This window comes from Vitis vinifera, chromosome 5, assembly GCF_030704535.1.
Source record: "Vitis vinifera cultivar Pinot Noir 40024 chromosome 5, ASM3070453v1".
NCBI classification, from domain to species: Eukaryota; Viridiplantae; Streptophyta; class Magnoliopsida; order Vitales; family Vitaceae; genus Vitis; species Vitis vinifera.
The window spans coordinates 1,811,766-1,836,137 of record NC_081809.1 but is presented as its reverse complement, the minus strand read 5'-3'; the positions used below and the strand labels follow the sequence as shown (position 1 = coordinate 1,836,137).

The window sequence follows — 24,372 nt, the reverse complement described above, 5'->3', positions numbered from 1 at the left end:
TTCAGCTGGCTATTTTAAAATGGAAGTTCAAATAAATGCAACAGAAATTAAACCCCGAAAGTCACGTGCAACAAATATAATTTAATAACCTAAACCAATATTCTTTTGAATCACATGTTTTATTATGAGAATTTGTTCTTTTTTGCATTTTTTATTTTAAAAGAAAAAAGGAAATTGACTGAGCTCTAAAGGGGAGGCTGGCAAGAAACTTGGAAAGCAACGTTTTTTTAGTTAATGGGACAAAAAGACGAGTTCGGCAAATATGTAAAAATTTCTTCATTTTATTTTACTTTTACATGTAAAAATACGTGCAAAATTAGTTAACATAATCAACGCCCAGGATCTTGAGCAGACCATCATAGGATACACCACTATCTTCATCACCCCCCCCAATTTGATCATGGCCTTGATTTCTTCCTCAGTTGCAGAAAACCCGGCCCAATTCATATAGCTCTTCAAATCCTCGAGCCCTACTTTGCCGTCGCCGTCCCTGTCCATAACCTTACACACATCCTCCATCACCCCAGCGATGCCGTGGCCCTTGTTCCTCGGACTTCTCCGGCAGCCCAACACGTGTTCAAACTCATCGTACCCCACGAACCCATCCTTATTCGAATCCGCCACCGACATCATCGACCCGATCGCCTCCTCATCTCCGGAGACGTCGCCTGGGAATCCCGCGTAAAAGCTGCGGAGATCTTTGACACGATTTCCAGCCGGGCAGTCGTTGTGATTTTGACGAGGAAATATACAAAGAATCCAACAAGAAGAATTCCACCATAGATGAACGTTTGAGAAGACTCCACTGGTAATCTGTATTCGATGTCACAACATTTCATTTTCTCCTTCTCACTCACCAAAACATAATCTACATACCTGTTATATCATAGACAGATGATTACTACAAGGATCATAAAACCCTAATCAGAAATTTCAATTTCATAATCACCAAGAAGCTTTTTCCATGTGCAGGGCAACTTACTGTTGGGTGTAGATAGTGCTTTTCATTTTTTTTTTGTGCAGATTTCGCTTTAATCCAAAACCCCCTAAGAGGGTTTGATCAGAAAATAACATTGGCTTTAAAGATCAATAGTAACCTGAATTCCAACCCTATCAAACATGGAGCCCCAACAGTATTTATCTTAATTTCAACATTCTTTTATTTCCCTTTATAAATTAGTATAAATTAACATATTGGTTTTATTTTCAGAATTATTCAAGTAAAATCAAGAGAGGAGTTAAGAGTTGAGATCCACCTCGCCGCCCTTGATAGCGTTGTGAATCTCAACTCCTTGTGTGCTGCCTTTACATTTGTCGGACTCTCCCTCACCACTATGGAGTTGCAGAGCACTGATGGTCGTCTTGGCTGCGGTCCCAATATAAGCACGATCAGGAACTGATGTTATTTGAGGTCATTTCCTTTGCGTTTTTTCTCGCATCATCATTGGTGGCTTATGGCTTGAAGACAATGATGAGTCTCATCAATGCTGCGGAGTTAAATGAAGAGTTTAGGAACCACTTCAACAGAAAATCTATTCAGAAGGTGATGCTTTGTGCCATCTTCAGCTCGATATTGGGATGTCTTTTTTTAATTCTCTCAATAGTGTACATCCTTCAGATTAGACTAGGGGTATTGAGTTGTGAGAGTCCATCTACAGTCCAAGGAGTGGTTGCTCGTGTTATTATTGTTACTTGTGGTGTTATTTTTCATGCTGCTGTTACTATCTCAGCTTATATATATGACTTTTGGTTTATATTAGTATGTATGAAACATTATTAATGTGTTTAATTAGAACATGAGCATTGTCTTTTAATCCCTCAACTCCTTCAATCTCCTCACTTCCCGGATAGGAGAGCCAACTTTTCTCAAAGAGAAAGAACAAAATTTTTTCTCCTCAAAATTATATATTTTCTGGGGATACACATTTCTCCTCCATACTGCCAAGCGAGCTTTGAAATTTTGACACGATTTCCGGCCGGGCAGCCGTTGTGATTCTGAATTAACGCACAGGATATGAAAAGAAAATGACCAGGAAATATACAAAGAATCTAGCAAGGAGAATTCCACCATAGATGAACGTTTGAGAAGACTCCACCGGGAATCTGTATTCGATGTCACAGCATTTCATTTTCCCCTCACTCACCAAAACATAATCTACATACCTGTTATATCATAGACACATGATTATTACAAGGATCATAAAACCCTAATCAGAAATTTCAATTTCATAATCACCAAGAAGCTTTTTCCCTGTGCAGGGCAACTTGTTGGGTGTAGATAGTGCTTTGTAAAATTTATGAGCTGTTCAGGTGTGCATCTTGTAACCGATGATCGTATAACAGGTATGATAGATCTACAAGTTCTTCCTCAAGGTTCTGTTATTCAATTATGAAAAGGTCGATGTGTTAATGTCGGAAATATGTTTGTCTAGCTCAAGATGGTCATTGAGAATAAGAATAACTTACATCCAAGAATTTCTCTAGTCTTTCAACTAATTCGTGAGGTAAAGGTTCAGGCAAGTTAGTTTTCTTCTTGTAGAACTTTTCCAACCATAGCTCAGTGCTCGACTTATTTTTCTTGCCCTTGACTGGTTCACTAAGTGGGGTTTTCAGATATTCAGCAGCAAAAGTTTGTACATACTACAAAGAGAATAGAATCTTGTAAGCATATAAATAAATGATCAAATGGCCAAATTGAAGACAAACTAATTTATATTTGTGAAATAAATAAATAAATAAATAATCAAGTTACCTCTGATGTATCCCGAATTCTGTGTAGTGCAGAATCTACACGAGCGTATATCGTGTTCCTCTGCCAACAATACAAAGAATTCCTTTCAGATATTCTTCGTCAACTAGAATCAACTTATTGTAAAGCATTATCAGATGTCCAGACCAGAGAGTGAGAGACACTTAGAAAACCATATTTTTCTCAATGGCTTAATGTAAATAAATCCCTTCTTTAGCTTTTAAGTTGTGACTTTTGCTACCTTAATGAAGCTAACCTTGATTATCATTTTTAATATTTTTATGCAGAATTAAGAAAAGAACGTCATTGGAATTACCAAGGCAACATCCTGGAGCATTTGACTCATCTGGGAAGTATTGGAGAATGGTCCAAACGGATGACAACCAGCTAACCAGAGCCAATTCACGATCGGTCTTGCATGTACATGAGAAGCCTTTTCGTATGGTGCACTCAACCCACCCACGGCAGAAGCAAGACCTGCCAATATATATGGTGTTGTGCTTGTGATGGAATAGCATGCCTTCTCTCTGTTTCTGAAACATAACTGTCCAACAAATGCAAGCTATTTTAGGAGAAAAATGAGATCATGAAACCCTGGCTTTTCCAATAATTTCAATCTGACACTATCTTATAAGGCCTAAGAAACTATTAAGCCACATGCACACATTAGCATAATGAAGCTGAGACCATCGTGTGAGGCCTAATAAAATGACTGTATTGCAAGAGAAATGAAAGCTTCAGTTGCTTGTAAAACAGGGTGACTTGTCTCATTTTTTTTTATTCATAGTTTGAATTTTTCTAAAATTAAAATAAATATAAATTGAGAGTATCCTTCAAATTTGGAGTTAAAAATTCACTTTTTATATTAAACAAACATTTCCATACAAATAGATAATTTGAGGTTAAAAATTATTTGTATATTAAGAAAATCTTTTTGTATTTAAGGCAATAAAAAATGATAAATTTTTCTAAAGGATGAAAATTGGTTACCTTTTCCATCTCAATTCAATCTTGTAGTACTTTGTAGATGATTGGTTGACAGCTTTTTAGACAAACAAGCAAGGCGGCAAAGAGAAAGGGGAAGAGCCCAAAGAGAGAGTGGAATGGAAGAGGCGAAGGGGTTGGTAAAGCACGTATTGCTGGCAAAATTCAAAGATTCAACCCCACCTGACCAGATTGAAGAACTCATCAAGGGCTATGCCAACCTTGTCAATCTCGTGCCTCCCATGAAAGCCTTCCACTGGTACTTCTCTTCAATCTGAGTCAATAAATTTGCTTCATTTTTCTCTGTTTCATAGTCATTTTCTTGAGATTTCTTTGCTTTTGTGGGCTCTTCCAAATGGTTATTGTTGGGGATTCGGTTTTGAGTGAGTTGTTATTCTCTTGAATCTATATCAGTTGTTTTCTTGGGATTTCTTGGATTTTTGTGTGATCTGCCAAATGGGTATTGTTGGGGATTCGGTTTTGGGCACAACCCAGTAGTTTTAATTGGGAATTGAGTGAGTTGTGTGGCATTTTTCCACTATAAATTTCACTACCAAATGTTGGAAATCAAGCCAGCATCCTCTGTTTACTTCCCTAATTAGTGTAATGTACAACCTTTATTATAATTGATTTAGGAGTAATTCTAGCAAGGTAGTTTATTCACTTTCCATGTAAGAGTAGTTTATTCACTTTCCATGTAAGAGTAGTTTATTTACTTTCCATGTAAGAGTAGTTTATTTAATTCCCATGTAAGAGTTTATTCACTTTCCATGTAAGGGAAATTCCATTCCGGAATTGTCTCATATCCGTAGGCTATTTATTTATGCTTTCATTCATTGTAAAGGAAGGTATCACAGAATAAAAAAAAAAAAAATTCCTTCATATTTTTCTTCAAATTCTTCACCAAATGCTTTGGCAATCTTTACTTATGGTGTTATCTTCTAGAGCTGGTGATTTTACTTGTTTGAGTGTTTTCTTTTTGGGAATCAGAAGAATTTGTGGCTAGTATCTGGGGGTTATCAGCAATTTTGGTGATCGAGTTGAAAATTTACACTCTGCACATACTAATTAATGTAATCTAACCCACTTTTTGGCTTGATTCAAATCGTAAGTAGCATAAAATTATCCAAACACATTCCTGGAAAATTTCATAAATCATCAAATTATGTGGATGGGTGATTCTTGGATAGATTGGATTTACTGGAGTAAATCCATGTATCTGTTGGATTTGCTGGAGTTTTTCTTCAGATTTTGTATTGAAGACTCGGATGAAGTTGATTGACTTAGGTTGGGTTTGAGAATCCCCTTCTAAATTGTTGAACAATCTGAGTAGGGTGAATGCTTGAGGTGCCTCTCTTTGTTGTTTGTAGTGGTGTGGGCTTTCTGAAAGGAGCCTAATACAATTGTTTCCGAAGGGGTATTAGGATGAGTTGCAGCTGTTTCACAGTAGGCGTTTAGTCTTGCTTCTTGGTCTCCCATATTGGGCAACATTTGATTTATGAATAAACCTTAGAAAATGCGAAAGTTTGTTGGTGCTTCTTTGTATATATATATATTTTTAAATTTTCATAGAAGTTCAGGAACATCTGGTCCTATATTGAGAAGAAAGTTCCAAATTTTCAAATAATTATCATATCGTGTGTTGAAAAAACTTCACAGGTGAAATATCAGTTGTCTATATAAAGCTTTTTAATTGTAATTGAAGCATGCCTAAAAGGAAAATAAGTGAAGATAATTCAGTGCTTTGGCATGTAGCTAGAACCAAAATATTCCTCTTTTAGCTTGACAATATATGCTTCTTGCAGGACTTTTTTTTGAAAGTGATTTTTTTAAAGTTAGTAAGCACGTCATGAGAACTCTCATCAAGATGGTGCCAACTTTCTTAGCAATTATGTCAAGACTTTCAAAACCTCATGTAATGTTTAGATTCACAACAACTAAAACCAGGTTACCAAAACATAGTTTCGGTACTTCTAAGTTTGATGTGAAAGTTTACCTTGAAGTTTGATTAGAAGTCACTCTTTCTTTTGTGGCTTCATTTATGTGAAAAATGCCCTTGAGCACCTAGATGGAATTAGAGTCCGTGTCTAACATGATTTAGAACCTGTTTGACCATATTTTTAGAAAATACTCGGTTTAAAAAGCACTTTTGGAAAAAAATCAAGTATTTGACAAAATTTAGAAAACATTTTTACAAAATTGAAAAATCGCTTGTAGTATTTCTTGGAAAAGCACTTGATAAGTGATTCTCTCAAAAACATTTCTAAAGAAAACACTTTAATAAAAATGCTTAGAATAAAAATATTGTCAACCGCACTCTTAGTAGGTCATCTGCATAACATGCTTGGATTTTCATAGGTTTTCTTACATGAATGATGAAATTCTCTTCAGTATCTGTTTTTTGTATAAGAACTGAGACTGCTTCCATTTTCATAATGAACAAGAAGCCTTAATGATGACTCAGTGAACTTCAATATTAATTTGCCAAGCAGATGCCCTGAACTCATCTGATAATGAGGCATCAGTTGCTTAGAACAATTTCAGTTGAACCAATAGATCCCTTTCTAACATTTCTGTTTTCATATAAGTGAAGAAATTTACGATGGTTCATATTTGAGTCTGATGTCTTTGAGTTGTGCCTGGCAAAATGGTTATGCTGCATGTTACCATGCCTTAAATCTCTAAAACTTGTGACATCTTGTGTAATGTAACAGGGGCAAGGATGTGAGCATTGAGAACATGCATCAAGGTTTCACTCATGTCTTCGAGTCAACCTTCGAGAGCGTGGAAGGCATTGCAGAGTATGTATCTCATCCAGCCCATGTCGAATTCGCAAATCTGTTCCTGCCCCACCTGGAGAAAGTCATTGTTTTCGACTACAAGCCCATTACAGTCCATCTCTGAATCAAAAGGCCAATGACAATTATCAATTATCCGGCCAGTTTAATCTTGTAATAAAGTTAATGTGCCATATGTGCAAACTGGATTCAGGTTTTGTTGAACCCTTCAAATCCCAGTTTAAAAAAATGCAGACTTGGAATTGTGGATTTTGAATTTTTTTGAGCTAATTTCTTTAGTGAATGTTGAAGTTGATGGTCTTGTTTGATAATGTGAATTCGAAGTATTAATTGGAAGCTGGTTGGGTGTGAGTGGACCTTTGAGTTCCTTCCAAAGGTGGGTGTGAGTTTCTCTTGAAATTTCTTGTAAACGGAGCTTCAATTTCTCTTTAGATCACACTCTCCTCACTGTCAGTCAGGGCAACCTGTTAAAGATGAAGTGTATAGATTGTGGCAAAAGCTCTTCCAAATGCTAATCCATTAGCCAAATACACTTTGCGACTTCTACTTATGACTCATGTTTTGCTTTCTGACTAAAAAGAAGAAAAATATTATGCCAAACTGACTTTAAATTCAATACTTAGCAAAAGGGTGCCAAACTGTGCTGTATAAGGACCATAGTAGGCAAATGGTAGATTTGTTAAACAACTACTCATACATAAATAAGATGAGAAAAAAAGCTATCTACTAGGTCTCATTATTCAATCATTTATATGAACTAAAATTCTGATAAATCTTGACTCCATTTTATACCACATTTGACCCTAATAACAAAATGACACGTGTAAAGTGCATGTCATTAAATTTTTTACAAAAACTTATTAAATAGGTAAAAATGATCTATCGGTGAGAAATAATCACATACATTTCATACACATCTAAATATTACAACCTTTTTATAATTTATTGTTAAATATCAAATATAATTTGTTATTTAATGAATTACCTAACTCTATCTAAAAAAATGAAAATCCTACCAACTACCCTTGTATTCTCATTATTCATATATACAAGAAGGGATACTAATTTAATTTGAAAATTAAATAGTTTCAACTACCAAATTACAAAATATTTGTTTTAATAAATCAAATTTGAAGATCAAATTTAAAACTTTTTGAGGGAGAAATTTTAAAATTTGTATTCTATGAAGAAGATGAAGGATTTCAAGTATCAAAGGTATTATTTGATATTTTTTATTTAGAGTTTTTTTTGTATATCTTTTAACTTAAAAGAGTTTTTTTGTTCCATTTTCATTTGGATTGCTGATTGTTGGCTTTTTGGTTTATTGTTGGGGGCTCTCGGTGTCCTTGTGGGATTAAGACCCTCTTCAAATTGATAAATGATAGTTTTTTCATTGATTTCTTTCATTCGCTCATGTACAGAGTATATATAGAGGGTAATCACTATTCTAAGAATGAGAAAGAATGATACAAGGAAAGAATGATATAAGGAAATAACAACTAATATCCTAATATCTCAACTTTCCTAATATCTAAACATTCTTAATATCTCAACACTAAATGATATAAGGAAAGAATGATATAAGGAAAGCATTCCTAATATCTCAACACTCCCCCTCAAGTTGGTGCATAGATGTCACACATGCCCAACTTGTCTAAAAATTTTGAGAACACTTGACTTGAGATAGCTTTGGTGAGGATATCGGCCAATTGATTTTCTGATCGAATCTTAGGCAATTCCACAATCTTATCATCCAACTTTTCCTTAATAAAGAATCTATCCACCTCGACATGCTTTGTACGATCATGTTGTACTGGATTATGAGCAATGTCACATACGGCTTTATTGTCACAAAACAATCGGATTGGTTGCCTAGATAGGCAACCTAAATCCTGTAAGAGGAGTCTTAGCCATAATGCCTCACAAAGTCTTAGAGCCATACCTCTAAATTCCGCTTCTGCACTTGAACGGGCGACGACATTCTGCTTCTTACTTTTCCATGTCACAAGATTACCACCTACAAAGGTAAAGTAACCAGATGTAGATCGCCTATCATCCACTGCACCGGCCCAATCAGCATCAGTATATACTTCTATACTCTGATGATCAACATTTTTAGCGAACAAAATTCCTTTCCCAGGAGCATTCTTCAAATACCTCAAAATACGCATGATTGCATTCATATGTTGCTCTCCAGGATTATGCATGTATTGACTCACTACACTCAATGCATAAGCAAGATCTGGTCTTGTATGAGCTAAGTACATTAATCTCCCCACAAGTCTTTGGTATCTTCCCTTATCGGTTGATACTTGATTAGGCTCAACACACAATTTCAGACCTTCTTCTATTGGTGTATTAACAGGTTGACATCCCAACATTCCAGTCTCCTGTAAAAGGTCTAAGGCATACTTTTTTTTAGACAGAAAAATTCCTTCACTTGATCGAGAAACTTCAATCCCAATAAAGTATTTCAGAGGACCTAGATCTTTCATTTCGAATTCTCTAGATAGATAATTTTGCAGAGCTTTTCTTTCTTCAGGATCATTTCCTGTAACTACCATGTCATCCACATATACGATGAGTGTCGTAATCTTACCATGTTGCTTTTTCAGGAACAAAGTGTGATCTGAATTACTTTGACGATAGCCAAAAGCTCTCATTGACTTTGTGAACCTTCCAAACCATGTTCTCGGGGATTGCTTCAACCCATACAATGACTTTTTCAATTTGCACACCTTCTGACATTGCTTTTCTGACACCATGCATCCTGGTGGAAGATCCATGTATACTTCTTCAGATAACTCGCCATGCAGAAAGACATTTTTCACATCGAACTGTTGTAATGGCCAATCTAGGTTTGCAGCTAAAGACAGTAATACTCGAACTGTGTTGATCTTAGCTACAGGTGCAAATGTCTTTGTGTAGTCAATTCCATAAGTTTGAGTGTACCCTTTTGCTACCAGTCTTGCTTTAAATCGTTCAATACTACCATCTACCTTGTACTTCACAGTATAGATCCAACGACACCCAACTAGCTTCTTTCCTGGTGGACATTCTACGAGTTCCCATGTTTCATTATTCTGCAATGATTTCATCTCTTCATTCATGGCTGCTTTCCACTTTGGATCAGCTAAGGCTTCTTGCACACTGTTAGGAATAGCTACAGTAGATAATTGATTTACAAATGACTTGTTTGATTCAGACAAACGATGGTTAGACACATAGTTGCTCATGTGATATTTGACTTTGGTAGACAATTCAGGTTCATATGTGGGTTTAGGAATACCTCTATTATGACGGTGTGGTAACCGTTTCATGAATGATCAGGTTCCAAATTAAGAACACCCTCAATAGACGACGATTGGTTTGGTATTTCAGTGAAGACATCTTCGGACCCAAATTGTTGACCACTCATATCCAACTCACCCACTTCCTGGTTCACTAGTTCAGATTGTCCAGATTCATCTTCCTCAGATATATGATAATCATAATCGAGAGTCTGAATTTCCTTATGGTACTCCCCCTGAAGTTCAGACTCAGATGAAAAATACATCGAATCTTCATGAAACACCACATCCATTGTAATATACATTTGTCGAGTTGGAGGATGGTAACATCGATATCCCTTTTTGTGCAATGCATATCCAACAAACACACATTGTAATGCATGAGAAGTTAACTTGGTGCGTTGGTGCTTGTGTAGATGCACAAATGCCACGCAACCAAAAACATGAGGAGGTAGATTTGGGACAGTTGGGGCAACTATGACATTAGTAAGAGCTTGGAGTGGTGTTTGAAAGTTAATTGAGCTAGAATGTACCCGATTGATCAAGTATGCGGCAGATGTGATTGCTTTTCCCCAATAAGATATCGGTGTTTTTGCTGCTATCAAGGAAGCACGAACAACCTCTAACAAGTGCCGATTTTTTCGTTCAACGACTCCATTTTGCTGGGGTGTATTGGAACAAGTAGTTTGATGAATGATGCCATGTCCTCCCAAATACTTTTGAAGATCAGAACTTTGATATTCTCCACCATTATCACTACGCAGAACCCGAACCTTTGCATTGTACTGAGTTTCAATCACTTTATGAAATTTTTTAAACAACAAGTTCACTTCATCTTTGGTCTTCATCAAGCATAACCATGTCATTCTGGTACAATCATCAATAAAAGTAACAAACCAACGTGAGCCACTCAAAGTTGGGACTTTGGATGGGCCCCAAACATCAGAATGTATAACCATAAAAGGAAACGGACTTTTATTTAAAATTAACGGAAACGAAACACGATGGCTTTTAGCCAATTCACAAATATCACAACGGAAACCAGAAATATCACTCTTTGCAAACAAACTAGGAAACAATTTTTTTAAATAACCAAAGGAAGCATGTCCCAGACGTGATACCACAACCAAATTTCAGATTTTTTCTTCTCCTCCTCAGATCCATCGGCCATCAAGGCTTATTGCAACTTATTTGAATCATTTGACTGCAAGTCCAAGTAATAGAGTTTTCCTCGCTTAATACCACAACCAATCGTCTGTCTTGTTTGGATGTCCTTAATCACACAAAATTCAGGCCAAAAAATGACAATACAAGATAAGGCTGCAGTGATTTAAGAAACTGACAAAAGATTGTAATCTAGAGATGGAACAACTAAAACAGAATCCAAATTCAAAGTATCAGTAAGAGTTAAGGATCCTTCCCCAATGACTGGGGTTGTGTTACCATTGGCTGTGGAAAATTTTTTTTGTGAGGAATGTCTAAGGGGTGAAACCTGTCTGGAATCAAAAGTCATATGATCTGTAGCACCAGAATCAATTATCCATGCACTATTAATAACAGGTGTAAAAGTATTTAAAAACTTACCGCCATGATCTGTAGCGGCTACCAATGCAGAGGCTTTCTCAGCAACATTAGCCTTTGTTTTTTATTTCAGCAACAGTTGTAGTCGAGGTTTTCTTGGAATCCTTCTTCCGTTGATCACGATCATTATCATTAATAACAAAGTGGTGATAGCCTAAACATGATCTAAAGGTCCATGGTTCAAACCCTCGGTTCCTCGTTGTTTTCCTAGTCATACCAAGAGTCATTGCTTTGAAATTGTGGGATATCCAGACTGGTGGGATCAGTCTTATTGCATTGAGTGCATTTGAAGGTTGACTTATCAATATTAGGGCTTGTCTTAGGATGGTTGATCGCTGTCAGACTACCATAGCGACAAAATATCCAGGATTTCAATAACCTGGCTCTGATACCATCTTTAAATTGATAAACGATAGTTTTTTCATTGATTTCTTTCATTTGCTCATGTACAGAGTATATATAGAGGGTAATCACCATTCTAAGAATGGGAAAGAATGATACAAGGAAAGAATGATATAAGGAAATAACAACTAATATCCTAATATCTCAACTTTCCTAATATCTCAATATTCATAATATCTCAATATTCCTAATATCTCAACTTTCCTAATATCTAAACATTCCTAATATCTCAACACTAAATGATATAAAGAAAGAATGATATAAGGAAAGCATTCCTAATATCTCAACAGACCCATAGATTCTAAATTCTGGGAGTAATGTCTCAATTTTCATTTTTTCATTTTTTTTTTTGTGTACAAATTTCACTTTGGAAGCTAGCTTTACTCTTCTTTAAATCTAGGCATGTTCAAGGTAAGCTGCACACTCTCTAAGTGGAAATATTCGCATATGTTAGAAAAAATAAATAATTACTATGAAACATATTTTTTTTCCTGAAAGAATGAAATATTCCACTAAAACAATATTTGAAATTTGTAATTAATGGAAATGCACGCATAAAGCACACTCCCTAAGTGGAAATATTCACATAGGTTAGAAAAGATAAATAATTATTATAAAACATATTTTTTTCCTAAAAGAATGAAATATTTCACTAAAACAATATTTGAAATTTGTGATTCGGAAGAAGCATTTTTTTTTCCTAAAATTTGTAATTAATGGAAATGCACGCATAAAGCATACTCCATAAGTGGAAATATTCGTATAGGTTAGAAAAAATAATAAAGAATTAAAACTTTTGTGTTGCATTAGATTATTTTATTTTATTTTTGCATGGGAGTTGATCGGTTGGTAACCCACATAGCAAGTTTTTTTTTTCCTAAAAGAATGAAATATTCCACTAAAACAATATTTGAAATTTGTGATTCAGAATAAACATTTTTTTCCTTGAAATTTGTAATTAATGGAAATGCACGCATAAAACACACTCCCAAAGTGAAAATATTCACATAGGTTAGAAAAGATAAATAATTATTATAAAACACATTTTTTTTCCTAAAAGAATGAAATATTCCACTAAAAATATATTTGAAATTTGTGATTCGGAAGAAGCATTTTTTTTCCTAAAAATTTGTAATTAATGGAAATGCACGTATAAAGCATACTCCATCAGTGGAAATATTCGTATAGGTTAGAAAAAAAATAAATAATTACTATGAAACACGTTTTTTTTTCCTGAAAAAATGAAATATTCCACTAAAATAATGTTTTCTAAAATTATTCAATATTTTTCAATTTTTATAAAAGAATTCATCATATTATATAATTGGATGTTGTAAAGAATTAAAACTTTTGTTTTGCATTGGATTATATTATTTTATTTTTGTATAGGAGTTGACCAGTTGGTAACCCATATAGCAAGTTTTTTTTTTCCTAAAAGAATGAAATATTCCACTAAAACAATATTTGAAATTTGTGATTCAGAATAAACATTTTTTTCCTTGAAATTTGTAATTAATAGAAATGCACGCATAAAGCACACTCCCTAAGTGAAAATATTCACATAGGTTAGAAAAGATAAATAATTATTATAAAACACATTTTTTTCCTAAAAGAATGAAATATTTCACTAAAACAATATTTGAAATTTGTGATTTGGAAAAAACATTTTTTTTTTCCTGAAATTTGTAATTAATGGAAATGCACGCATAAAGCAAACTCCATAAGTGGAAATATACGTATATGTTAGAAAAAACAAATAATTACTATGACACACATTTCTTTTTCCTGAAAAAATGAAATATTCCACTAAAATAATATTTTCTAAAATTATTCAATATTTTTTAATTTTTATAAAAGAATTCATCATATCATATAATTGGATGTTGTAAAGAATTAAAACTTTTGTATTGCATTGGATTATTTTATTTTATTTTTGCATGGGAGTTGATAGGTTGGTAACCCACATAGCAAGTTTTTTTCCTAAAAGAATAAAATATTCCACTAACATAATATTTGAAATTTGTGATTCAGAATAAACATTTTTCTCTTGAAATTTGTAATTAATGGAAATGCACGCAGAAAACACATTTCCTAAGTGGAAATATTCACATAGGTTAGAAAAGATAAATAATTATTATAAAACATATTTTTTTTCCTAAAAGAATGAAATATTTCATTAAAACAATATTTGAAATTTGTGATTCGGAAGAATCATTTTTTTTTCCTGAAATTTGTAATTAATGGAAATGCACGCATAAAGCATACTCCATAAGTGGAAATATTCGTATAGGTTAGAAAAAATAATAAAGAATTAAAACTTTTGTGTTGCATTGAATTATTTTATTTTATTTTTGCATGGGAGTTGACCGGTTCGTAACCCACATAGCAAGTTTTTTTTTTCCTAAAAGAATGAAATATTCCACTAAAACAATATTTGAAATTTATGATTCAGAATAAATATTTTTTTTCCTTGAAATTTGTAATTAATGGAAATGCACGCATAAAGCACACCCCCTAAGTGAAAATATTCACATAGGTTAGAAAAGATAAATAATTATTATAAAACACATTTTTTTCCTAAAAGAATGAAATATTCCACTAAAAATATATTTGAAATTTGTGATTTGGAAGAAGCATTTTTTTTTTTCCTAAAAATTTGTAATTAATGGAAATGCACGTATAAAGCATACTCCATAAGTGGAAATATTCGTATAGGTTAAAAATAAATAAATAATTACTATGAAACACGTTTTTTTTCTTGAAAAAATGAAATATTCCACTAAAATAATGTTTTCTAAAATTATTCAATATTTTTCAATTTTTATAAAAGAATTCATCATATCATATAATTGGATGTTGTAAAGAATTAAAACTTTTGTGTTGCATTGGATTATTTTATTTTATTTTTGCATGGGAGTTGATCGGTTGGTAACCCACATAACAAGTTTTTTTTTTCTAAAAGAATGAAATATTCCACTAAAACAATATTTGAAATTTGTAATTCCGAATAAGCATTTTTTTCCTTGAAATTTGTAATTAATGGAAATGCACGCATAAAGCACACTCCCTAAGTGGAAATATTCACATAGGTTAGAAAAGATAAATAATTATTATAAAACACATTTTTTTCCTAATAGAATGAAATATTTCACTAAAACAATATTTGAAATTTGTGATTCGGAAAAAACATTTTTTTTTCCTGAAGTTTGTAATTAATGGAAATGCACGCATAAAGCAAACTCCATAAGTGGAAATATTCATATATGTTAGAAAAAACAAATAATTACTATGAAACACATTTCTTTTTCCTGAAAAAATGAAATATTCCTCTAAAATTATTCAATATTTTTCAATTTTTATAAAAGAATTCATCATATCATATAATTGGATATTGTAAAGAATTAAAACTTTTGTATTGCATTGGATTATTTTATTTTATTTTTGCAAGGGAGTTGATCGGTTGGTAACCCACATAGCAAGTTTTTTTTTCCTAAAAGAATAAAATATTCCACTAACACAATATTTGAAATTTGTGATTCAGAATAAGCATTTTTCTCTTGAAATTTGTAATTAATGGAAATGCACGCATAAAGCACATTCCCTAAGTGGAAATATTCACATAGGTTAGAAAAAAATAATTAGATCGAGGTGAAGATGACACAAAGCATCACCTTCCGAATAGACTTTCTGTTGAAGTGGTTTCTAAACTCTTCATTTAACTCTACAGCATTGATGAGACTAATCATTATCTTCAAGCCATAAGCCACCAACGATGATGCGAGAAAAAAAGCGAAAGAAATGACCTCAAATAACATCAAGTTTCTGATCATGCTTATATTGGGATTGCAGCCAAAACGACCATCAATGCTCTGCAACTCCATAGTGGTGAGGGAGAGTCCGATAAATGTAAAGGCAGCACACAGGGAGTTGAGATTCACAACGCTGTCGAGGGCGGCTAGGTGGATCTCATCTCTTAACTCCTCTCTTGATTTTACTTGAATAATTCTGAAAATAAAACCAATATGTTAATTTATACTAATTTATAAAGGGAAATAAAAGAATGTTGAAATTAAGATAAATACCGTTGGGGCTCCATGTTTGATAGGGTTGGAATTCAGGTTACTATTGATCTTTAAAGCCAATGTTATTTTCTGATCAAACCCTCTTAGGGGGTTTTGGATTAAAGCGAAATCTGCACAAAAAAAAATGAAAAACACTATCTACACCCAACAGTAAGTTGCCCTGCACATGGAAAAAGCTTCTTGGTGATTATGAAATTGAAATTTCTGATTAGGGTTTTATGATCCTTGTAGTAATCATCTGTCTATGATATAACAGGTATGTAGATTATGTTTTGGTGAGTGAGAAGGAGAAAATGAAATGCTGTGACATCGAATACAGATTACCAGTGGAGTCTTCTCAAACGTTCATCTATGGTGGAATTCTTCTTGCTGGATTCTTTGTATATTTCCTCGTCAGAATCACAACGGCTGCCCGGACGGAAATCGTGTCAAAGATCTCCGCAGCTTTTACGCGGGATTCCCAGGCGGCGTCTCCGGAGATGAGGAGGCGATCGGGTCAATGATGTCGGTGGCGGATTCGAATAAGGATGGGTTCGTGGGGTACGATGAGTTTGAACACGTGTTGGGCTGCCGGAGAAGTCCGAGGAACAAGGGCCACGACGTCGCTGGGGTGATGGAGGATGTGTGTAAGGTTATGGACAGGGACGACGACGGCAAAGTAGGGCTCGAGGATTTGAAGAGCTATATGAATTGGGCCGGGTTTTCTGCAACTGAGGAAGAAATCAAGGCCATGATCAAATTGGGCGGCGGTGATGAAGATAGTGGTGTATCCTATGATGGTCTGCTCAAGATCCTGGGCGTTGATTATGTTAACTAATTTTGCACATATTTTTACATGTAAAAGTAAAATAAAATGAAGAAATTTCTGCATATTTGCCGAACTCGTCTTTTTGTCCCATTAACTAAAAAAGCGTTGCTTTCCAAGTTTCTTGCCAGCCTCCCCTTTAGAGCTCAGTCAATTTCCTTTTTTCTTTTAAAATAAAAAATGCAAAAAAGAACTAATTCTCATAATAAAACATGTGATTCAAAAAGAACTAATTTATTTTCCTTTATAAATTAGTATAAATTAATATATTATTTTTATTTTCAGAATTATTCAAGTAAAATCAAGAGAGGAGTTAAGAGATGAGATCCACCTGGCCGTCCTCGACAGCGTTGTGAATCTCAACTCCCTGTGTGCTGCCTTTACATTTATCGGACTCTCCCTCACCACTATGGAGTTGCAGAGCATTGATGGTCATTTTGGCTGCAATCCCAATATAAGCACGATCAGAAACTTGATGTTATTTGAGGTCATTTCTTTCGCTTTTTTTCTCGCATCATCGTTGGTGGCTTATGGCTTGAAGATAATGATCAGTCTCATCAATGCTACGGAGTTAAATGAAGAGTTTAGAAACCACTTCAACAGAAAGTCTATTCGGAAGGTGATGCTTTGTGCCATCTTCACCTCGATCTAATTATTTTTTTCTAACCTATGTGAATATTTCCACTTAGGGAATGTGCTTTATGCGTGCATTTCCATTAATTACAAATTTCAAGAGAAAAATGCTTATTCTGAATCACAAATTTCAAATATTGTGTTAGTGGAATATTTTATTCTTTTAGGAAAAAAAAACTTGCTATGTGGGTTACCAACCGATCAACTCCCTTGCAAAAATAAAATAAAATAATCCAATGCAATACAAAAGTTTTAATTCTTTACAATATCCAATTATATGATATGATGAATTCTTTTATAAAAATTGAAAAATATTGAATAATTTTAGAGGAATATTTCATTTTTTCAGGAAAAAGAAATGTGTTTCATAGTAATTATTTGTTTTTTCTAACATATATGAATATTTTCACTTATGGAGTTTGCTTTATGCGTGCATTTCCATTAATTACAAACTTCAGGAAAAAAAAAATGATTTTTCCGAATCACAAATTTCAAATATTGTTTTAGTGAAATATTTCATTCTTTTAGGAAAAAAATGTGTTTTATAATAATTATTTATCTTTTCTAACCTATGTGAATATTTCCACTTAGGGAGTGTGCTTTATGCGTGCATTTCCATTAATTACAAATTTCAAGGAAAAAAATGCTTATTCGGAATCACAAATTTCAAATATTGTTTTAGTGGAATATTTCATTCTTTTAGAAAAAAAAAACTTGTTATGTGGGTTACCAACCGATCAACTCCCATGCAAAAATAAAATAAAATAATCCAATGCAACACAAAAGTTTTAATTCTTTACAACATCCAATTATATGATATGATGAATTCTTTTATAAAAATTGAAAAATATTGAATAATTTTAGAAAATATTATTTTAGTGGAATATTTCATTTTTTTCAGGAAAAAGAAATGTGTTTCATAGTAATTATTTATTTTTTCTAACCTATACGAATATTTCCACTTATGGAGTTTGCTTTATGCGTGCATTTCCATTAATTACAAATTTTTAGGAAAAAAAAATGCTTCTTCCGAATCACAAATTTCAAATATATTTTTAGTGGAATATTTCATTCTTTTAGGAAAAAAATGTGTTTTATAATAATTATTTATCTTTTCTAACCTATGTGAATATTTCCACTTAGGGAGTGTGCTTTATGCGTGCATTTTCACTAATTACAAATTTCAAGGAAAAAAATATTTATTCTGAATCACAAATTTCAAATATTGTTTTAGTGGAATATTTCATTCTTTTAGTAAAAAAAAACTTGCTATGTGGGTTACGAACCGGTCAACTCCCATGCAAAAATAAAATAAAATAATTGCATTTCCATTAATTACAAATTTTAGGGAAAAAAAAAAATTCTTTTTCCGAATCACAAATTTCAAATATTGTTTTAGTGAAATATTTCATTCTTTTAGGAAAAAAATGTGTTTTATAATAATTATTTATCTTTTCTAACCTATGTGAATATTTCCATTTAGGGAGTGTGCTTTATGCGTGCATTTCCATTAATTACAAATTTCAATGAAAAAAATGCTTATTCGAAATCACAAATTTCAAATATTGTTTTAGTGGAATATTTCATTCTTTTAGGAAAAAAAAAACTTGCTATGTGGGTTACCAACTGGTCAACTCCTATACAAAAATAAAATAATATAATCCAATGCAAAACAAAAGTTTTAATTCTGTACAACATCCAATTATATAATATGATGAATTCTTTTATAAAAATTGAAAAATATTGAATAATTTTAGAAAACATTATTTTAGTGGAATATATCATTTTTTCAAGAAAAAAAACGTGTTTCATAGTAATTATTTTTTTTTTTTCTAACCTATACGAATATTTCCACTTATGGAGTATGCTTTATACGTGCATTTCCATTAATTACAAATTTTTAGGAAAAAAAAAATGCTTCTTCCAAATCACAAATTTCAAATATATTTTTAGTGGAATATTTCATTCTTTTAGGAAAAAAATGTGTTTTATAATAATTATTTATCTTTTCTAACCTGTGTGAATATTTTCACTTAGGGAGTGTGCTTTATGCGTGCATTTCCATTAATTACAAATTTCAAGGAAAAAAATATTTATTCTGAATCACAAATTTCAAATATTGTTTTAGTGGAATATTTCATTCTTTTAGGAAAAAAAAACTTGCTATGTGGGTTACGAACCGGTCAACTCCCATGCAAAAATAAAATAAAATAATTCAATGCAACACAAAAGTTTTAATTCTTTATTATTTTTTCTAACCTATACGAATATTTCCACTTATAGATTATGCTTTATGCGTGCATTTCCATTAATTACAAATTTCAGGAAAAAAAAATGATTCTTCCGAATCACAAATTTCAAATATTGTTTTAATGAAATATTTCATTCTTTTAGGAAAAAAATATGTTTTATAATAATTATTTATCTTTTCTAACCTATGTGAATATTTCCACTTAGGAAATGTGTTTTATGCGTGCATTTCCATTAATTACAAATTTCAAGAGAAAAATGTTTATTCTGAATCACAAATTTCAAATATTGTGTTAGTGGAATATTTTATTCTTTTAGGAAAAAAAACTTGCTATGTGGGTTACCAACCTATCAACTCCCATGCAAAAATAAAATAAAATAATCCAATGCAACACAAAAGTTTTAATTCTTTACAAGATCCAATTATATGATATGATGAATTCTTTTATAAAAATTGAAAAATATTGAATAATTTTAGAAAATATTATTTTAGTGGAATATTTCATTTTTTCAGGAAAAAGAAATGTGTTTCATAGTAATTATTTGTTTTTTCTAACCTATACGAATATTTCCACTTATGGAGTTTGCTTTATGCGTGCATTTCCATTAATTACAAATTTCAGGAAAAAAAAATGCTTTTTCCGAATCAGAAATTTCAAATATTGTTTTAGTGAAATATTTCATTCTTTTAGGAAAAAAATGTGTTTTATAATAATTATTTATCTTTTCTAACCTATGTGAATATTTCAAAATATATAAAATAAAATATAGGAAATGTCACTAAACAATGACCTTAAGGCGGCCGGGCAGCTGAAAGAGCAAAAGTAATAATAATTCACAACCATACAATATTCTACTCAATCAACCATTATATTCAATCAATTATTGAAAATTTTAACTTAAAAGAAACTAAGCTCAGAATGAAAAAGGGATGGGATATTAGTGACCAAATAGTCATATTATAATTAAACACATTCATAATATGTCATACATATCAGTAGATGAAAACAAACAAACCTAAATACTCATATTCTAATTAAACACATTAATAATGTTTCATACATACTAATATAAACCAAAAATCATACATATAAAAACGCCGAGATAGTAATAGCAACATGGAAAATAACACCATAACTAATAATAATAACAAGAGCAACCACTCATTAGACTGTAGATGGACTCTTACGACTCAAAATTCCTAACCGAATCTGGAGGATATACACTATTGAGAGAATTAGAAAAAGACATCCCAAGATTGAGCTGAAGATGACACAAAGCATCACTTTTCGAATAGATTTTATGTTGAAGTGGCTTCTAAACTCTTCATTTAATTCTGCAGCATTGACGAGACTGATCATTATCTTCAAGTCATAAGCCACCAATGATGATGTGAGAAAAAAGGCGAAGGAAATGACCTCAAATAACATCAAGCTCTTGATCGTGTTTATATTGGGATCGCAGTCAAGATGACCATCCATGCTACGCAACCCTATAGTGGTAAGGGAGAGTCCCAAAAATGAAGAGGCAACACACAAGAAGTTGAGACTCACAATGTTATCGAGGCCCTGTGTAAGACTCACAATGCTATCGAGGGCGACGATGTGGATCTCATCTCTTAACTCCTCTCTTGATTTTATTTGAATAACTCTGAAAATAAAAGTAATATGTTAATTTATATTGATTTATAAAGGAAAATAAAAGATTCTCTGGTCACATTTGCAGCCATCTCACAGTGGACACCTTTATGACCTTAGAGTTTCTGTCATATTTCCAGTCTTAGATTGCCATCATAGGACCATATATCAAATGATGTGTTGTACTTTTGACTTGGGACATCTATTCATCTGCGCGTCATGATCACTTTGGCTTGACCTATCATAGAGGATATTGAGCCTATTGACCTAGGATTAGGAGATCGACCTAGGGAGTTCGAGACTGTGACCCATTTCACCTTCTGTTCAGAGCAGTACCATATCCATATCCATACCCTGACTCTGTGGACTTGTCGACCTACCCATTTTGAGCCTGACATGACACCACCCCTTGGTACCATTACACGACTTTACTACCTTTGTTCGCCTTATCATGCTACAGTACCATTGCCTTTCTTTTCCATTATTTCCTTGATCTGACTAGGTAGACTCTGAGATGGCTAGACCCGAGGTAAGCTTTACACGATAATAGATGGATCACGATGAGAGAGTGGTTTGATTGTTTGGCGATATTGTTGAGATAAAGGGGTTATCATGGAGCATCCAGATTTGAGTTGTTGCACATGACTTCAGAGAGTCGGGATGATTAGACACGGTGATTTTATGAGACGATGGTGAGTGGCTTATGGTGATGGAGTGAGGTGATTATCAGAGGACATTGACGGTTATCATAGAGCATCAGTGGGAGTTTTCGCACGATTTCAGAGGAGTCGCCATGACTATGTTGGATGGATGCCAATCTTTAGTATTGGCCATGTGAGATCTCGAAAACACGATGTTCGAGGTTTTGGTCAAAGGATGGGTGGCCATCATTTCATGAGCCTATTTACTTTATCACCCTCACATATAGAGTTACCCGTTGCTAGCCCTTTGAGCCTCATACGAGCACATAGCCTTTTCTTTCATCACCTTATTTACCTATTACACCGGGTTGGGGACCCTGTAGTGCTTGCATGCTATGTTTGGATACGTCATGAGTTCCAAACCTGACATACTTGTTCGAGCCTCATTCTTCACTCTCCACTGTGATATTTTCCACTTGGGCATCATTTCATCACTATTTTTCTTATATCACATATCACCACTTGTGATATTCGTTCTCTGCTTTTTCTTTCATTATTGCTTACTCGACATTATCCGTGTTTCACCTTGAGTGGTGGTTTTCCACACGTCACTGCATGGAGGATTGTCATGTTCCTCCCCTGTTCGCCTTAAGGGCAGTGGTTCAGAGATGTTATTTTGAGAGGTTGTCTTGTTAGTGAGGATTCATGTTACATTCGTATGTGGAGAGGGTTTGATCATTTGGGTATGTATTTTCATGGGAGTTCATTCATTATTGATCAGGGTATGCGCAAAAAAACAAAAAAAAAAAAAAAAAAAAAAAAACAACAACAACAATAAAAAAAAAATAAAAAATAAAAACAAAAAAAAAAATGTATTGTTCATTATATCGTTTTCCATTGAGCACATGTATGAATGTGCTAGTTTGCTTGATTGAGTTTATGTGTTAGTGAGAGTTCGTATGAGAACTTCTTTACGAGATTCTATCTTGGTATATTTTGGGTGAGAGTATGATTTGCCCGTTCGTTTTTGTGAGAGAGACGAGCGACCTTTCTTTAGTATCTATGGATCCTTGCTCTATCCATCATTCCGTCTATTTCAGATGTGACTATTTTCCATGCTTTGATGCGAGTTGACCATCACTCACTTTTCTATCTCTTCGTCTTCTTCTATCTTATTTTATTCCTCCGTTTCACTCCACTTCATCTTATCTCATTCTTTTCTTATCCTGCTTGATGTTTGACATGAGTTCAGCATCCGCACTTCATGCTTGCTTATTCGATGTGACTATTCATTTATCATCACTTTTCGTGTGGGGACCCTTAAGTCCGGGACTCGTGACGTTTTCTACACATTGCATCTCATGCACGAGGGGTATGGGGGATTATATCATTGGGATCTTTGAGCCTAGTTTCCTTTCATTTCTTTCACCCTATTACCTTGGCCTACGTTACGTCCTGTGTCTGAAGACCACCCTGAGGCCATTACTTCACGCATTGTGTTTGACAGCTCACACGTGGGCAATACTGGAGATTAGTCGGAGATTATTCCTTGGAGCATGATGGATGAGGGGTCGAGGTGATAGATTACACTAAGGCATACCCCTCTTATCAGTGATGGATTTTCGGAAGCGCCGTTATCTACACTGGGGCATACCCCCCTCATCGATGACGTTTTCTTTCGGGATGATGCTTTATGCTGAGGCATAGTCAGTTCGTTTCTTCTTGTGGATTATGATAGATTAGTAGTTGTGGGATGACCCTACACTGGGGCATAGCCACTTCAGAGAGCACTTTTATTGGAGATACAGTCACTCTACTTGATACTCTGCATTGGGACACACTCTACTCATTGATGGTTGATTTTTGAGATGACGATTTATTTTGAGGCATAGCCCTCTCATTGGTGATGGACTTTGATTTATCTTGGAGCATAGTCACTTTAGATGGTTTATACTGGGGCATAGCCACCATATTCACATTCATGGAGCCCGGGGATTTTGATTTCTATGGATTACGTTGAGATGTTTCCGTTTTGGCACCAGGAGTAGAGGTTGATTGATTTGTTGACTCGGATACACTACTTTACACTGGGACATAGCCGGGATGGAGAGCATTTTTCATTGGAGCATAGCCACCCTATTTGGATCCTTTACACTGGGACATGTCCATCTTTTGAAGGGAGATCAGATTGGTTCTTGACATTGGAGCATCTGATGAGTGATATGGAGATTATTGGATTGTTTCATGTTGTTCTCATTGCACACTATGGCATAGCCACCTAGTTGGATGTTTCGACATCGAGATTTGACTTCCTGTTTGTGATTACTGCTTTTCGATGGATTATGGAGCTCTTGATACCTTGGGTTTAGTCTTCTCGGCATACTTGGATGGTCTAAGATATCTCTCTACCTTTCATTTCATACTCAGACATTTCACCCTTGTTACTTTTGTACTTTCTATCTTACTAGAGCTTGATCATCACCTTCTTTTATCCTACACATCTTACCGTGGCACATGACT

The 24,372-nt window shown here is 33.7% G+C and overlaps 4 protein-coding genes and 1 pseudogene across 4 annotated transcripts; 2 read left to right on the top strand and 3 right to left on the bottom strand.

Annotated features, from left to right (window-relative positions):
* Window positions 1-179: 179 nt before the first annotated feature.
* Window positions 180-1,121, bottom strand: LOC132253729 (calcium-binding protein CP1-like; annotated as a pseudogene).
* Window positions 1,122-2,266: 1,145 nt separating this feature from the next.
* Window positions 2,267-3,157, bottom strand: LOC132253759 (uncharacterized). Its single transcript, XM_059736728.1, has 4 exons — window positions 3,066-3,157; window positions 2,753-2,812; window positions 2,467-2,640; window positions 2,267-2,376 (listed from the first exon to the last, which is right to left on the bottom strand). Exons 1-4 carry the CDS (start codon window positions 3,093-3,095, stop codon window positions 2,296-2,298), a joined length of 345 nt encoding a protein of 114 aa, XP_059592711.1. The 5' UTR covers window positions 3,096-3,157; the 3' UTR covers window positions 2,267-2,295.
* Window positions 3,158-3,776: 619 nt separating this feature from the next.
* Window positions 3,777-6,821, top strand: LOC100241949 (stress-response A/B barrel domain-containing protein HS1). Its single transcript, XM_002272012.5, has 2 exons — window positions 3,777-3,992; window positions 6,448-6,821. The coding sequence occupies exons 1-2, from the start codon at window positions 3,853-3,855 to the stop codon at window positions 6,635-6,637; spliced, it is 330 nt and encodes a 109-aa protein (XP_002272048.1). The 5' UTR covers window positions 3,777-3,852; the 3' UTR covers window positions 6,638-6,821.
* Window positions 6,822-15,442: 8,621 nt separating this feature from the next.
* On the bottom strand, window positions 15,443-16,028 carry LOC132253728 (uncharacterized). Its single transcript, XM_059736651.1, has 2 exons — window positions 15,887-16,028; window positions 15,443-15,809 (listed from the first exon to the last, which is right to left on the bottom strand). Exons 1-2 carry the CDS (start codon window positions 15,898-15,900, stop codon window positions 15,443-15,445), a joined length of 381 nt encoding a protein of 126 aa, XP_059592634.1. The 5' UTR covers window positions 15,901-16,028.
* Window positions 16,029-16,199: 171 nt separating this feature from the next.
* On the top strand, window positions 16,200-16,703 carry LOC100253434 (calcium-binding protein CP1; the record flags this gene model as incomplete). Its single annotated transcript, XM_010651288.3, has 1 exon — window positions 16,200-16,703. A coding segment is annotated over one exon (504 nt), but the record flags the coding sequence as incomplete, so codon positions are not given.
* Window positions 16,704-24,372: the final 7,669 nt, after the last annotated feature.

Coding starts and splice junctions, on each gene's coding strand:
- LOC132253759 (XM_059736728.1), bottom strand. CDS start 3,095: ATGAGTCAAATGCTCCAGGATGTTGCCTTG. Junction 2,813..3,065: donor TGCTCCAGGATGTTGCCTTG/GTAATTCCAATG, acceptor TATTGTTGGCAG/AGGAACACGATATACGCTCG. Junction 2,377..2,466: donor GACTAGAGAAATTCTTGGAT/GTAAGTTATTCT, acceptor ATTGAATAACAG/AACCTTGAGGAAGAACTTGT.
- LOC100241949 (XM_002272012.5), top strand. CDS start 3,853: ATGGAAGAGGCGAAGGGGTTGGTAAAGCACGTATTGCTGGCAAAATTC. Junction 3,993..6,447: donor CCCATGAAAGCCTTCCACTG/GTACTTCTCTTC, acceptor GTAATGTAACAG/GGGCAAGGATGTGAGCATTG.